General features: G+C 32.9%; 2 protein-coding genes across 2 annotated transcripts; one reads left to right on the top strand and one right to left on the bottom strand.

Moving 5' to 3' along the window:
- The first annotated feature begins 5,202 nt into the window (after positions 1-5,202).
- On the top strand, positions 5,203-8,039 carry LOC125829708 (uncharacterized). Its single transcript, XM_049508900.1, has 10 exons — positions 5,203-5,509; positions 5,632-5,715; positions 5,801-5,910; positions 6,015-6,147; positions 6,290-6,425; positions 6,547-6,709; positions 6,818-6,946; positions 7,028-7,222; positions 7,490-7,612; positions 7,785-8,039. Exons 1-10 carry the CDS (start codon positions 5,263-5,265, stop codon positions 7,899-7,901), a joined length of 1,437 nt encoding a protein of 478 aa, XP_049364857.1. The 5' UTR covers positions 5,203-5,262; the 3' UTR covers positions 7,902-8,039.
- Positions 8,040-8,383: 344 nt separating this feature from the next.
- On the bottom strand, positions 8,384-14,069 carry LOC125829730 (probable WRKY transcription factor 4). Its single transcript, XM_049508921.1, has 4 exons — positions 13,387-14,069; positions 9,967-10,679; positions 9,703-9,861; positions 8,384-9,053 (listed from the first exon to the last, which is right to left on the bottom strand). The coding sequence occupies exons 1-4, from the start codon at positions 13,756-13,758 to the stop codon at positions 8,771-8,773; spliced, it is 1,527 nt and encodes a 508-aa protein (XP_049364878.1). The 5' UTR covers positions 13,759-14,069; the 3' UTR covers positions 8,384-8,770.
- Positions 14,070-16,011: the final 1,942 nt, after the last annotated feature.

Here is a 16,011-nt window from a genome sequence, read left to right as displayed (position 1 = left end):
CAACCAAACAATTTTTTTTTTTTGGTAAAATATGTTTAAGATTAATTGGATTAAGATAACCTTCTAAATTCAATTTCCCTTGAATAAGAATTCAAAATAGGGATTAGGAGGAAGAATATTTCAGGTATAGTAGGGTAGTCATCTAGCTGTGCACCAACATATCTTATTTAAAGAAAAAACAAATTTCTTTAGTGGATTGAGAATGTCTTATATTTAAATTTTAACAAGACAAAATATTAGAGGATTTCAAATCTTAGTGACTATAGTTACTCGATATTTGTATTGAATGAAAGATACCTTTTTTTTTGTTCATATTTACTTGTCCACTAGAGTATTTTGAAAATAAATTTCACTTTTATTTGTCACTTTTAACAAATAAAAAAAAGAGAGTTTTTTCTCATGAATTATGCTTAACATTAATTACTTATTTTTCAAAACTTAGAGTACTAAACATTGATTAATAGGGATAATGTGGTAAAATAACCTGATTAATTTTTTTTTTAATAAACGTGTAAAATTTAAATATGACAAGTAAAAATGAATGAAGAGAGTAGTAATTATCTCGTAAATTAATCGAGGTGCATAAATTGATTCGGATAGTGTATATATATAAAATTGCCTCCACTTAAATTCCTAACTTGAAGATATGCTATAAACAATTGGCTTTGAAGTGACACTTCAACAAATTATTGAAGCCGCTTAATTAGCATTAACTCACGAAAAAAACCCATAGTATAATGGGGTTTGGTCTAAGAGTTTGGTAGTGATTGACTAAAATCATTTTCACTTTTTTTTAATATCTAAGTTCTTTTTATTTTTAATTTGTAAAAAAATACTTGTTATTTGAGGGAACGATTCTTGTGCCATACATGAGAAAAAATTATTAAATTAAGAGAACCATAAAGACAAAAAAATATAATATATGATTTCAAAATGGCTCTTTATTTTAATTATTGTGATTAAAATAGGGGGAAAAAACAAAGGTGACTTGCCTAATGCAAGTTTGGGCCCTAAATTTTGTCTCTTCAATAGCATAATGCCTTCACCAAATTGTGCATTATTTTTTGTTGTCTAATTCCAATTATTATTATTATTATTATTACTATTATTACTATTATTATCTGCTTAAGCGAATCCCTCTTCCTTTTTTTCATTCTTTAATAAATAAAAATGACTTACTATATATCGATCATTAGAAGCAACATTATTTCATGTTGTATAATGACATGTTTGAATGCGTGCATGGGATGAATTTGATGAAATTTGAATACCCTTCACCTAATTCTTCAAAATACTCAAGGAGGTGGAAGGCAATTTCTTGAAATAAAACAAATAATTTCTTCCTAATTTGGTAGAAAAAAAAACAATTTGACTAAAGTTGGGACCCTTTTGTCACATAGCAACTAATACAGAGGCTCTACCACTAAAATCATAAAAGATATTATTGTTTTGTCTCAAAGCCTATAGTCCTCCTAATCATTAGTTTCAAAAGTTGGTGTTTTTGCCTAAATCCCACCTACTTCAACAAAGTTTATTGCATTTTAATCAAAAAAAGTTAGAACCAATTCCAAATTCTTGCAATTTTCTAAAAAAATTTCAATGGTATCTTTACCAAATAAAGAATAATTTTATTGGTTTGTGGGGTTTGCACTTTGCACCGTGCATGTCGTGCCACATTATGTGACACATAAAAATAAGTTAGATAAAAAAAAAGATAGGAATAATTTTTTCTAAAAAAAGAAGTTATTTAATGAAATCTTTGCAAAAAGAATCTAGTAATAGTGGTTTAGTGAAGTTTTGCATCCATGTTTTTTTTGATATGTTAAATATAATTTGTATGATTATAAATCATCTAATAAGAGATAAAATAAGAAGTATACATTTATATTACTTATAAATATTAAAATATGTTTGTCATCAAAAGTATTTTTTTAAAAGCATTTTTTTTGAAGAAAACATTTTTCAAAATAGACTAATTTTAGAAGTTTGGCAAACATACTATTAATTAACTTATATATATATATATATATATATATATATATATATATATATATATATATATATATATACACATATATAAACACTTGTATATTATCATGGTAAGCACAATTTTATTCCAACATAATACATATTAATTGTCTTACAAGTTACAACTCACAATGTTGCATTAGTTCATTCAACCTCTATTAAAAATATAAAAACCTATTAAGAAACATGAATTGAGGAAGGAAGCTAAGGTTGATTCTTTGATTCCAAAAAAACAACATGATCTTAGACCAAATCTTGATTAAAAATGATTAAACATTGTGATTAAAAAAACAAGATAGTTTGGATAGTCAGTTATTAGTTGACTTTCTATTAATTGACTTGGACAAAAGTTTGTGTTGTGTATTTTTTACTACCTTATAGTCTTGGTTTGGGCTTAATTAGTTCAAATGAATATGTATTGGAATCTTGATTTTAGAAACTTTCATTTTTCCCCAAAAGAGTTGGTTGAATATTTTGACAACTTAAAAGAACAATGCTTAATTTTCATAAAAGGATGCATGTGATGTGTTTGTTACATTTATCAAAAAGTCACAGTCATCAATGAAATAAAATATTTAGGGTTAGTCAAATTCTCAAGCTATGACTTTTATTTTCTGTATGATACTCCATATGTCTCGTATAATTTGTCATGTTTTATTTTTCAAGAGACAAATTAACTTTAGCTAACATTTAGATATTTTTCATCATGTTAATACGAGAGAATTGTAACTTGTAATTTTTTGCGTAATTTTTTAGTATTTTATTATAATTTTAAAATATTCAATTTAGCTTCAAAGATAAGTCAAATCGACTCTTAAGAAGTGAAACCTGAACTAATATAAGACAGAGAGTAGTTGAATTTGAGTTTCCCCTGTCGTACGTCCACCCCATCTTGTTTTTCTTTAATATCTCATACGCATGTGAAAGGAAGTTAGAATTTTAACTTGACGTTAACAAATTAAATCTTTATAAATCTACCACACATTATATTCATTATGCTTTTAGCTAGTATGATGAGATTTTTTTAGAATTTCTACTTGTATATTCATGTTATGTTTCATGTAAAAAGTAATTAATTCGGTTAAATTCCTTAGTTTGTTAGCTATATTTGCTATTATTATACTTTCAATGAGCTTATAGAAGTGTGAAAATGCTAAAGAAAATGGAAAAGGAAATTTTGACTCATTTAAAATACTCTCTTTTCTGATTAGCCAAAAAATAAAAAGATTAAGACCTTTTCATGTTTGAGAATTATTTAATTATTTTATTTTATCTATAATAATGACATATGCTTTAATTTGAATAACTTGGTACGTTTAAAATTACAAAATTTTGGTTATAATTTTAATAAAATATATTTAAAAAATCGTATCCAAACAAATATTATGGTATAAAATACATAATGATTATGTGGTATAGCTTTGACATGCCATATATACAGATAGTCATGAGTTAGAATGCATATTGTGAAATTTTATGAGAACATAAAAAATTCAATATCCTTTTTTAAAGGAGACAATCAATAAAATAATTAGAGTTTCAATAGTTGTAATCCAATTTTGTGTATTGTGTGGGACCCTTTTACCCTACTTTATGGGTAGAGGTGGGGGGGGGGGGTAGTAGCTAACTATATATGAATTGTACAAATTCGAACATAAACAAAACTTTAATTTAGAATTAGCAAGTGAACATTTGAAGATTTAAGTAAGTCCCTTCATTTCTCTCTTCATCATTTTCTTCTTAGAATCTTATAATTGATTTTCTTTAATCACACTGATTTTTAATTATGTTGTTTTTGTAGACTTCTCTTTACAAGTAAATATAATAATCATACGCTAATAACAGTCGTGGTGAGATTGATAGGATCTCCATACTTAATCTGTAAGTCAAAAGTCTCGAGTTTAATCTTTGAGTTTGATTTTTTTTGTTTAAAAAAGCGTTTTCCTTTTAAATGTGTCTTACGCCATGTAAATCCCGATGAGTCGTGAGAAACCAAAATATATATATAATTCTAAGACTTTCCATCTTTAGTTCCATTTTTTGTTGTTGTTTATCTTTTCAAATTTTGCTTTTAGAAACAACTTAAACATAAGGGTAAGGTCTTTTTGTGTATATATTACCCTTCTCAAACTCCACGGGATAGATTATACTGAATATGTTGTTGTTGTTTATCTTTTCATTTGCTTATTGATATTGATTTATTTTTATGATTATGCAAGTTTCCAGCTTGTTTATTTCTTCTTATATGAAGACAACTATTTTTAATTCTAGTTGACCTATAGCTTTGTTTTCTTCAATGCATGCCAAAAGATATTTGCTTTATTTCCAAACTATGACCTTTCAAGAAAGTTTTATATTTCACTTAATTTTTTCTGAATTTAAAGATATAATTTTTATTTGTCCATGAATTTACAAATTGTATTGTGTTAATCTCTTAAATGCTTTAGGTAAATCTCTTTTGTCATTGTTGTTATTTTATACTATCATTCTGGTGTCTGATTGAGACCCTTTCAGCCATTACAACAAACTATTTAATAGTAGTACACATTTTTTATTAGAGGACTTTTGCTTGACTTTTTGTATCTTATTCTTCAAGTTTTACGACTATCTGTTACTTCGATTGCTTTGTTTATCGTTATTTTCCTTTTAGAAGGCCTGCGTGAAGTCCTACCCTCTCTAGACCCTACTTGTGAGATTACACTGGATATGTTGTTATTGTTGTTTGGCTGACTTCTTGTTTACTCTTTCAATCTTGAGATATTTCTTGATTTGGGGTTATCAAAATCTCCTATTTTATTCATCCTGTTGAAATATAATAAAGTCTTTATCTGATCCTCCAAAGATAATGTCAAATTAAACACCAATATTTTGATTGCAAAAAAGGTTATCTTTTTTGCTTTCATAAAGTTCAATTTCAGATAGAGTTCTGCAAAACAATCAACATATTATTAGTGTATTGGTTATGTGTATTTCCTTTTCAATATTCACTAAATGTTATATTAGCTTATGGTCATTTAAGCCTTTTGTTCTTTTTTGGCATGTGAGGTAAAGAATGATTGGTACTTTGCACCTTTTTCTGAAAATACAAGAGAAATCATGTTTGTTTTGGTCTTATCTAAAGTGTCTTTATTGATGTTTTTGAATGCTATAATCTTGCAGTTTTCGGACGTTGATATATGCAAAAGGAGGAAGGGGGGTGTTTTCTGGTGTTTGTGAACTTGTTAGTCTTGAGATATGGGTGGATGTGTGTCGAGTCCGTCTAAGAAGATTAAGTTAAAAGCAAAGTACATTCCCAAGACTCGTAGGTTACGAAGGAAGGCACCATCTTCTGTTTCTGTTGCACCCATAGAGCAACTTACTGATGCAGGAGAGTATGCAAGAGATGTTGATGTTTGTGAGTTTGTCACAGTAGACTATGAGAGCAGGGCGTCAAGTCCTGCATTTCATCATTCCCTAAACTATCATCAAGTTGATGTAACCGGTATGGATACTTCTAATTTAGTAGCCCTTTAATTTGGTTATAGGAGTTAGATGCCAAGGAAAGATTAGTATTTTAAATGGTATTAAAAGTGTGTAATTTCCAAGGGATTTTTTGATTTGCAGGATTAAGCCAAGAGGAAGCATGGTTTGATACTTGCAGTGTCCTTGACTCGGATTCAGACGAAGATTTCACTAGTGTTCTTGGAGGTAATCAAAAAATCCTTATCCAAATTCCAACAGTAATTAGCCAAAAGAAGCTAGTTCTGAGTTCTCCTTGTAATTTTGCATCTAGAAATTTGCCCTTCACTCGTCGTTGCTGCTGGGAGTGCATTAGATCATCAAAGCCAAATTGAAAGCAACTCAAGGTTTTATGATACTATCAACAACAATGATATACCATGTGTAAGTGACACTAGCATTGTGAAGCTCAAAATGAAAAGTTTTGCTTCATGTCTTTGGTAAGGCTTCCGAGTCAATGATTCGTTGATTCTCAATGCTTGATTCAGGTAGATGGAAATTTTACTAAGAGGAGAAATGTAGAGGAGGATCCAAGTTTGACATCTCAACGAAGGAAGTTATCAGTTGTAACACTTGCTGATAGTAAGATACTGCATGATGAAGACACGACGACTGAGTTCTGTAAGTGTCACTGAAAACACTAATTTAGTGTGCGTGATTCTTTTGAAATGCATTGTTTCTGAAAATGAACTTTGTGCTTCTATCTTGAACTGAAAATGCTATAGTATACTTTCATAATCTAAACGACTTTATAAAAATACAGGTCCTTCAAGAAGATTATTGTATCATCCAAAAGCAGGATGTCTTATTCCACATTCTAGTGATGTGAAATCGACTCAAGGATGTTGGAGTCCAGTTTCTCCTTCCATATTTAAGCTTCGTGGAATGAATTACTTCAGGCATGTTACTATGGTTATGTTATATATTCGCCTTCTCTACATTGTGTACAAAAAGATTTGCAAGTGTTTCTTGTTTTGCTCTGCATTCAAGCTTATAAGACTTTATGTTTCTCAAATGCAGGGATAAAAGGAAATTTCCTGCCTCGAATTGTTGCCCTTATGTACCTATTGGTGTTGATTTATTTGTTTCTCCACGGAAGATATCTCACATAGCACGGTATCTTGAACTTCCCTTTGTAGAGCCACATGAAAAAGTTCCATCATTGCTTGTCGTCAATATACAGGTCCATAAATAAGACTTGACAGTTTCTTGACAGAATGATACATTTATTCTGTTAGTTGTGATTAAGTGCATGAACTTAAGTGCTCCATTGTTAATTTTGTTATCGCAGCTGCCTAGTTACCCTACTTCGATGTTCCTTGGGGAAAACGATGGAGAGGGAATGAGCCTTGTACTATATTTCAAAGTATCAGAAAATTTTGAAAAAGAGGTTTCTGCACAATTTCAAGACAGTATAAAGGTAATAGACCTGTTCTTCCAGTTTTCATTTTCTTGAATACTACTTTCTGTATTGATCCGTTTCTACTTGTTCTTATCGCAGAGATTTGTAAAGGATGAAATGGAAATCGTAAAGGGATTTGCAAAGGAATCAACAGTTCCTTTCAGAGAAAGACTCAAAGTTATGGTTGGTTTAGCCAATCCTGAAGACCTTCATTTAAATCCCGCAGAGAAAAAGCTTTTACATGCATATAATGAAAAACCAGTGCTTTCCCGTCCTCAACATGCGTTCTACGAGGTAATGTGTTGTTAATTCTGAAATCAGTCCTCCTTTGAGATCTCATAGCTGATTTGATCTTTAATACTCCCTCCGTTCTCAAAATACTTGTCATGTTTCACTTTTCCAGTGTTAAACTACACATTTTAAAAGAACTGATTTTCGAGAATCAAAACATGACAACTAATATGGGACGAAGGGAGTATACTTTTGATAAAAATTTCATAATACTTAGTACCTGATATATTTGAAACATTTTTTTGAATCTCACAGATGATTTTTGTGCAGGGAGACAGCTACTTCGAAATAGACTTAGATGTTCATCGATTCAGTTACATTTCCAGGAAAGGATTTGATGCATTCCGAGAACGGTTGAAACATGGAATTCTTGATCTTGGATTGACAATTCAGGTATAGTTATCAGAAGTTCAGGTGGAGAAAAAAGGGAAATGTTGATAGTCGGGGAGTGAAACTCGTGAAAAAGTGATAATTCACATGTGTTTTTACCATTATCTAAAAAAAAGGACATAAGTTTTACCTTGATTTTGTTCTTGATCTGAGATATATTTGGATTATAATGCAGGCACAGAAGCAAGAGGAGCTGCCAGAGAGAGTTTTGTGCTGTGTTCAATTGAACAAAATTGATTTTGTGAACTGCGGCCAGATACCTCAACTTATTATTCCTGTTGATAATAACTGAGAGAGCTAGAACAATAGTTGTAAATATTTTTGCAACAAGAAAAAAGACTAAATTCTGAAATGTAACAATTACATCAATTTTTATTTGTATCAAGATTGACAAAATGTCAAAATAGTTTAGAACTTTTTCAATGAAATATGACAAAAAGTGGAAGTTGAATTTTCTCCAAGGTATAATAATAAGGTCGCATCAACTTTAAAGGAAAGACCCCTCTTGGTTATCTCAAATGATCCTCAATAGAAATAACGTTTATTGGCCACTTTTCGATCCCATCTATGAAAAATAATCACGTGTTATGAAGTTAATTAATCAGTTATAAGTCCTTCCAAAACAACTAAATGACCTTAGAAACAACTAGTTAAAATCTAGATGAAAAAATTGATAAAAAGGAAAACAAAAAGGCACACATACTAACATTTTACCAACTCATTTAGACTTGGAGCAGATTCAACCCTACTAAATAAAATATTAAGAATCATAAATTCATAACAGAAAGAAGATTGTCCAAAAACTTAATGCAACATCATTCAGATTCAGATGAAAGGCCTAATTATAAAACGATTACAAGATAAAATACCAAAACATGTGGGAATATAGAAACATTTACAGAAAGAATGCATATAGAAATACCATAGCTAACAACTCTATGCCCCTTTTGAGAACATTTACAAACAATTTTATATTCAAACCACTCCTTCCTGATCTATTATTTCGTGTCAACGCAACTTCTGTACCATTTTCGTTTCATGATTGTTGGGAGAGACCATCATCAACATTGCAAACGCGAGAACTAGAACCATTCAGTAATAAATTACAGCCATCTACTGGCTGCCATGTTGATTACCTTGCTGGAATGAAGATTTGATAAATCATGTACTTTGTTCTTCTTTGAAGCGTAGAAGCGCTATAGGTTGTTGTTCATTTCTCTGAAAGTCCGCTCTTCGCATTGCAGCTGGTTTATCAACTACAGGGTTGTGTGGCCTCAATTGTGACATAGAATTATTGGCTGTATTGTGGCTACTATTCCTGGCTGCAGGCACATCATGATTATGTTTACCTTCATATGTTGTTATGACTGCTTTAGGGTCACTTGCAGCCCGTTCAACATGCTTTCTTACATTACATCCCTGGCTGGTACATTTGTAATAGCTTCTGCGGAAAATAACAAGGCATGTAAAAATCATGGCAAGCAAAATAACAAGGCAGCTGGCTTTGCACTTGTTGAGTTATATGGACACTGATTAGCTAATTCGATACTGGCATACAGAGGCAAAGGGATACCGCAGCACTTCATTTGAAACAAAAAATTCTAAATGACGGTCGCAGCAACCAAGATATATGACACCAGTGGTTAATTGCAATGGAAGTCAAAAGTTCCCAAGGTTATTGTAAAAACATACTCTAGTAACATAAATAGGAAGGCGAATGTAAACTCGAAGGCTCTACAACTAAAATTTATACTGAAGGTTCACTTTATCAACAAAGTTGATGAAATTGGACCTAAAAAGTCATTTAGGTTCGAGATTGATTAGGTATCAGTGGAAACATAAAAGATAAAAGAATAAAGTTAAGTATAAAATCGACCAAATTAGACAAATGATAGGTCAAGGTCATGTTGTTCATTGGGAATTGAAAGGTAGAGAACGAGCAGATATCGAACGATTAATTTTGATTTCTTGTTATCATGGAATTCATCAAATTCCCCTCTTCAAACAAGCTGAACACACCAAATGGATAGGTGATTCCATATCACAGAGTTGTTCATTGACAATAAGGAAGTAAAATAAGCCGAACATTTTACCTTGGATAAGGGTTTCCTTTAACAACCTTCTGGCCATACTTTCGCCACCTAAAACCATCGTCCAATAGATCAACTTCACTAGTTGTTTGAACAATGATCCTAGGTTCTGCAACAGTCCGGTGAGAACAAGCAGCCTCTGTACTTTGTACTTCTACAGCCCTGCGATGTACAGATATGTTAAAAGAAGAATCTCTGTAAAAATAAACACGGAAGCCAAAACAATCACTAAAATAGTGCTAAGAATGAAGGGAATTAGGGAAGTACCTCCGCTTTGATTCCCGTTCGTCAATGTCCCTTCCGTCCACTCTAGTCTCTGCATTACCCACTTCCTCACTGTCACTTGAGCCAGAGGTCTGATCATTTGCTTGGCTGGATTCTTGATCCTTCATTCTTAACGAGTAGGAAGGTTCGCCCTCCTTGGGTTTGTTAAAATTTCCTGTCAGCCCCTCTGAGCTGAGCTCATAGGGCCCCTGCAGATTATAGTTACCATTTGGATTTCCACTTTCTTTTGAACGCTTACTAGCTTGAGGTGGCTGATGGTTGTGTTGGCCCTTATATATAATCTCAGTCACCTGGCCATCTAGGGAGCGCTCAACCTTCTTCTTGACTGGACAATTTGGATTTGTACACTTGTAATAGCTACGAGGATATTCACTTCCCTTGACCTGCTTCTGCCCATACTTTCGCCAGTTGTAGCCATCATCAGCAGGTTTGTCAACAGCGAAGGAAGCAGGTTCTGACCTGTGATCAGATAGGGAAACATCTGATGACTCTTTCACGATGTTAGGATCCAAAGTGGGAGGTATCTGTCGGTTTGCTGCTGCATTTGATGGTAAGGACTGGAACTGCGACATTGATGGTGCAGCTGCCGTTGCAGAAGATGGATAGTTAGGCTGAATGTGCATTTGAGACTGAGCCTGGGATGCCTGAGATGTAAGTTGAGCAAGCACTTGCTGATGTGACATTCCAAAAGGACCCTGTCAAGTGAAGATACATAACTAACTTTGGACAAGCAAATTCAAATTAAACTAATAACAATATATTTCACATGTAGCAGAAACTAATAAATAGAGCGTTCTGCTCATAGTTTAGTTGCTAGTGCAGTGTCAAGGATAGCAGAGAGGAAAACAACTACTGTACATGTTAATCTATCTGGAGAAACATGTTTTTCCCAATTAGTCCAGTAGTCAAGTCTCAAAGAATCCTTAGAAGATTCAGAGTCGCAACATGTTTTATCTCAAACCTCCAAGGGCTGTTTCGTAAGTTATCAAACATCACCTATACTTCAATCATATTGTCGCTAATACTCAAGGAAGAAGCAAAATGGCAAAGCTTCAGTAATTGTTAATTAGCATGACGTAGTTCTCCTTTGAAAGATAATTCTCTCTAGTAGATTACAGAGGGAATTCCGTTAAAACACTTCTAAACCTTGACACAGACATCAGAACAGGTCTTGACAATGGCATACGTCAAAGGATTGGCAATCCATTCACCTATGCAACAAGTAATAGAAATAAATGAAGAATAGTGACATCCCAAGTACAATTTTCATTACACAGGACTGGAAAAGCCCATAGCACCGGAAATTGTCTTTGCCATGGACATAAGCTTCCAATTTGCAACAACAAGAATTGTCTTGAATGCCAACCTCCTCCTTTCATCTGAACTACTGGAAACAGAAACTTTCTTCCCGTGTAACTTTATTCCAACAAATTAACACCACAACGCCAAATAAAGAACATTTACCATCACCAAGAGATCTCTAATTGCAGAGCAGTGTTAATTACTGAAACTCAATTATGTTACTACAAACAAAACCTGCTTATTTAAAGATCAAAATCTTACTGTCTGCCTTTTGTTTTATTTCATAACTGGGGTTTTCTTCTAGAAGAATACAACGTTGAGATTATTTTTTAAAAGAGAAGGATAATACAAGGCCCACTAGAAAGACGTTCCCTTTCTCCATATTTCTACTTACTAGATGGGTGCAGATAACAATGTAATAATAACAACTCCAAATAGAGATATTGTTCCTTCAAAATTGATTTAGATGATGAGGACCCACAGAAAAGTCCACCTTATTCATGCATTTGCATTTAAAAACCAAATGCCTGTATATTCACTAACAACAAAACATAAGACATTATGTCGAGTAGTTTCTGTTGTCTTTTCTCTGTATCAGTTCATGTGAGGCCATGAATTCCTTTCTCCCAACTACTTCCCAGGGTAATATGTTTGGCACTAGATGGGACCGAAAATAGTTCTTTTAAGTGAATCTTGTGGGACAATTAGTTGAGAGGGAAAATGGGATGGACCTGCTCTACTCATACATTGCCATCTTGAGCTAGTATTCAAGTGGACAACTTAATGAATCAGAGAAGGTTAGTACAGTGTTCCTGACACTTCTATGTTTTTCTTTTTTTTGCTTCCTTCAAGAAATGCTATAATTTCAACTATAGCCCTCGATCTTTTTTTTTTCTAATTGATAAGCAGTCATAGAGGAGATGATGAAGGATCTGTACATATAGAGACTTTAACTTGTCCCCCAGGAAAGGGCAGATGTAGACCAGTGGAAGTGGCGTCAATCCCTGTCTTTAAAACATAAAGTGACCTAATTTGATTGCAAAGAGAAGAGTTCATTTTTATTGCCTACTTTGGGTCTATATGTGACAGTGGCACTGATTTTCTAAGGTAGAATAAGATTAGACTAGTCTCTCTGAACTCATTCTAGAATGATTCATTGATGGAACTAGGCCTAGGTGTATGAAAACTTGTCGTGGTTCTCCTTCTTTCCTACACTGAAATGGTTGGAGAGAGAAAAGGTTCTTTCATTTTTAGGACCACCTGGGAATAGATACAGTGGAGGTGGGGTGGGCATGTAACTCAGATGATTAAAGCACGAGGTAAAATAAACAAAAGAAAGAGGCTGGATGAGGATATGCTTCAATTAAATGAACTGAAAACGAAGATCAGTACTCTGATATTTCGTACTACTTACTAGTATAATGTCTCTCATGTGAGTCAGATACCTTATTCAAGGAACATCAAAAGGCACACTCCAGATATAAAGGAAATGCACTTTTGGCAGTAAAGTTCAAAGCTTTTAGGAAATAATTCCTTTTCCCAGATCCAGTATGCCACTACAGTGCCTTAAAAATCATTGCCACTTACAGTAGATTCTTCCAGGGAAAATAAGGCACACACCAATCTGACCATCCTCCCGTCATGACTGTTGCTATACTAACAAACTATTAAAATCAACCATTAATGCTAAAACAACTTAATTAGCATCTACATAAAGATTCAGCAATTAAAGCCAAAAAAAAATAGTTACTAATTATGGTAACAATTATTGGATTCTATTCCATCTTGGCTACTTAACATGTTTTGTTTTCCTTTCTTTTGAGCCCGTCAATCGGAAACAACCTCTCTATCCCAAAATACCTCAAAACTAATCTAACACTTGCAAACCCAAAAATCGATTCTTTAATGATATCGTTCTTCAGGTCAACTCGTGCGCACCTCACATAAATCTACCAAGCATCCATAGATTGACATATTGTCACAAAACACTAAAATTATGAATCCAAATTCAAAAACTGTATTGTGTTCATGCTAAAAACCTTAAGGTTGAATCAATAATCTACAAATCGGAAAATAAAGTTATGAACTTTAATCAAGTACCTGACCAGGTGAGAAGAACCCATCAAACAAACTAGTTGGACTTAATCCAGGCGGCACAGTAAACGTCGTCGGTGACTGAGTTATCGCCGCCGTAGATGGTGGCGGAAGTGGCGGGAAACCCGGTCTACCACCGGTAAAACCCGCCGGAGGTGTCATTGCACCGGCGAGAAGCTGTGAAAATGAACGACACTCAGAATCTGGATCGTTATCGGAGAAGAAACTGGATACAAGGGTCATCGGACCCGGGCTAATACCGCTTGACCCGCCTGAAAATAGACTCTCAATAGAACTTCTCGGCGGTAAAGTAATAGTTGGACGGAGTAATTGACCTCTTGACGTTGAAGAAGATGATGATCCTTCATTTTCGGCCATAATTTCTGGGTATTTTATTTTTTTCTGCTTATACAAATATTATGTAGAAAATTAATTTATCATTTCTTCCTTGTAATTCTCTGTAAATTATCAAAAAAACTTGATTTTTGTTGTAGTATTGTTGGAAAAAGTGGGTGTTTGTGAACAGATTTGATGATTGGAGTTTACTCTTCAATTTGGAAAAATTAAACAGAAAGGTGTGTGTATAGGATAGGATCTGAACAAACTTTTAGTAGAAACTAGAAAGTCCACGCTTGCTTATACGAAAATGGAGGCTTTGCAGTTTTGCTCATTTTAACCTTTTTTCTTTTTGTTATTTAATTTAAACAATCATATAAGACATAATATATTTTTTTTCTCCTTTTGTCTTGATATAGAACACACTATACAAGTTGAACACATAAAAGTAGATATTTAAATTTAAATCCGGCTAATGAGTAAGTACTTTAATTTCGAAGTTTATATTTCAACTTTTAAAATTGGTTTCAATTAATAAGTAAATACTTTAATTTCATCTCGTAGATATCTTTGTGCTAATATGACACATAAATTTAAAAGGTGTGTAGATGATCATTTTGTAAGTTGGATTATTCAAGTGACACAATAGAGATAAGTTGAGATGTGTAAATATGCATACTCGAAATTGGACTATGTACTTGTCAATTGAGACCAAATATAAATGTTTGTTTGGATATTATTTCTGAAAATAAGTAGTACATTATTTATATTTCATATGATCTTTCACTCGATTTACAATTCAGATTAATTTAAAGACATTAACTATATTTGAGGCTAATTGTATTCAAAGTATTTGTTTTCAAACTGTATGTAGATTGTATTGATCAACTGTATAGGAGATTAGTTATCCGCAAAGTATTTGTGAAGTGTATATTATATGTATAATAATCTCCGACTAACCAATATCTATTTTTCGATAGCCAATTTAAACGTTGACAAACTCCAATTATGGTTGGGTGGACAATAACAACTACAACTTTTAGATACATGTATAAGTATAAGAATATGACGATGACGCCACATATTGCATTAGGACAACATAGATTAATTGGAGGCTTGCCTTTGGAGTATTGTGTGATAAGAAGGTAGCATCTAAACTCTTAAAGGTAAATTCTACAGAGTGATGGTTAGACCATCCTTGTTGTCTAGGGTGGCGGAGTGCTGACCAGTCAAGAACTCACATGTTCAGAAGATTAATGTTGTAAGAGATGAGGATGTCGAGATGGATGTATGGGCATACTATGAGTGACAAGATTAGGAATGAGGTTATTCGGGAGAAGGCGAGAGTGACCTATGTGGCTGACAAGATGAGGGAATGGAAACTGAGATGATTTTGAACATGTGAAGAGATGGTGCGTCGTGCGTCGATGCCCAGTGAGGAGATGCAAGAGGTTCGATATAGGGGACACGTAGAGGGTTAAGAATAGGCTGAAAAAGTATTGGAGATAGGCGATTAGACAAGACATTGTGCAGCTTCATATTACCGAAGATATGACTTTAAATAGGAAGGAGTGGAGGTCACGTATTATGGTATTAGGATAGAAGGCTAGTATAGGGAGAACCATTGTCTTGCCTTATGAATGTTTAGGATTTGTCATAGGACTAGTCGTGCCACTATAGTTGTATCACATTATTTTGTTTTTGTTATTGTTTTCTCTTATAGATTTTACACTGTTTTTTTTTTTTAGTCGCTATGTTTTCTCTATTATTTTTTCTTCTTATACTTGAGTTTGATACAATTGAACAAAAGATATTTCGGGAAAAATAGCAAGAGAGTAAAATATGGGATATTTGTTACTATTTTAAAATATATAATGTGGCGTGAAATTAGTTGTAGTCCCCGACGACTTAAGAGTTGCCGTGGAGTATAAGGGAATCTATAATCACATACGACAAACACAGTCTGGATAATTCTGGCTACTAGTCCCCACGTTTTAGACTCTAATTTCTAAATTTGTTGTCACATTTTATAAATAAATAAATTGCTTCAACAATTTTACACCACACAATTAAACTCAATTATTTTCTTCAACATCAAATTGTCATTCTAGTCTTTGTTTATCAATTTGAAATAGAATTGAGGGAGGTTTTATCATGATATATCTTTAATTTTATTTAGGACATGATATTAAATACAAATATTTAGGTAAAATTTTTATTTTGTTTTCTATTATTACATATTGTAGCTATATTTATTATTCAATATTTGTATCCAATCATTAAAAAATTTAAACA

Source organism: Solanum verrucosum, unplaced genomic scaffold (genome assembly GCF_900185275.1).
Source record: "Solanum verrucosum unplaced genomic scaffold, falcon-dt-bn FXZP01000008.1, whole genome shotgun sequence".
Classification (NCBI taxonomy): Eukaryota; Viridiplantae; Streptophyta; class Magnoliopsida; order Solanales; family Solanaceae; genus Solanum; species Solanum verrucosum.
The sequence above is the reverse complement of the archived record's forward strand: the minus strand, read 5'-3'. Positions and strand labels throughout refer to the sequence as shown.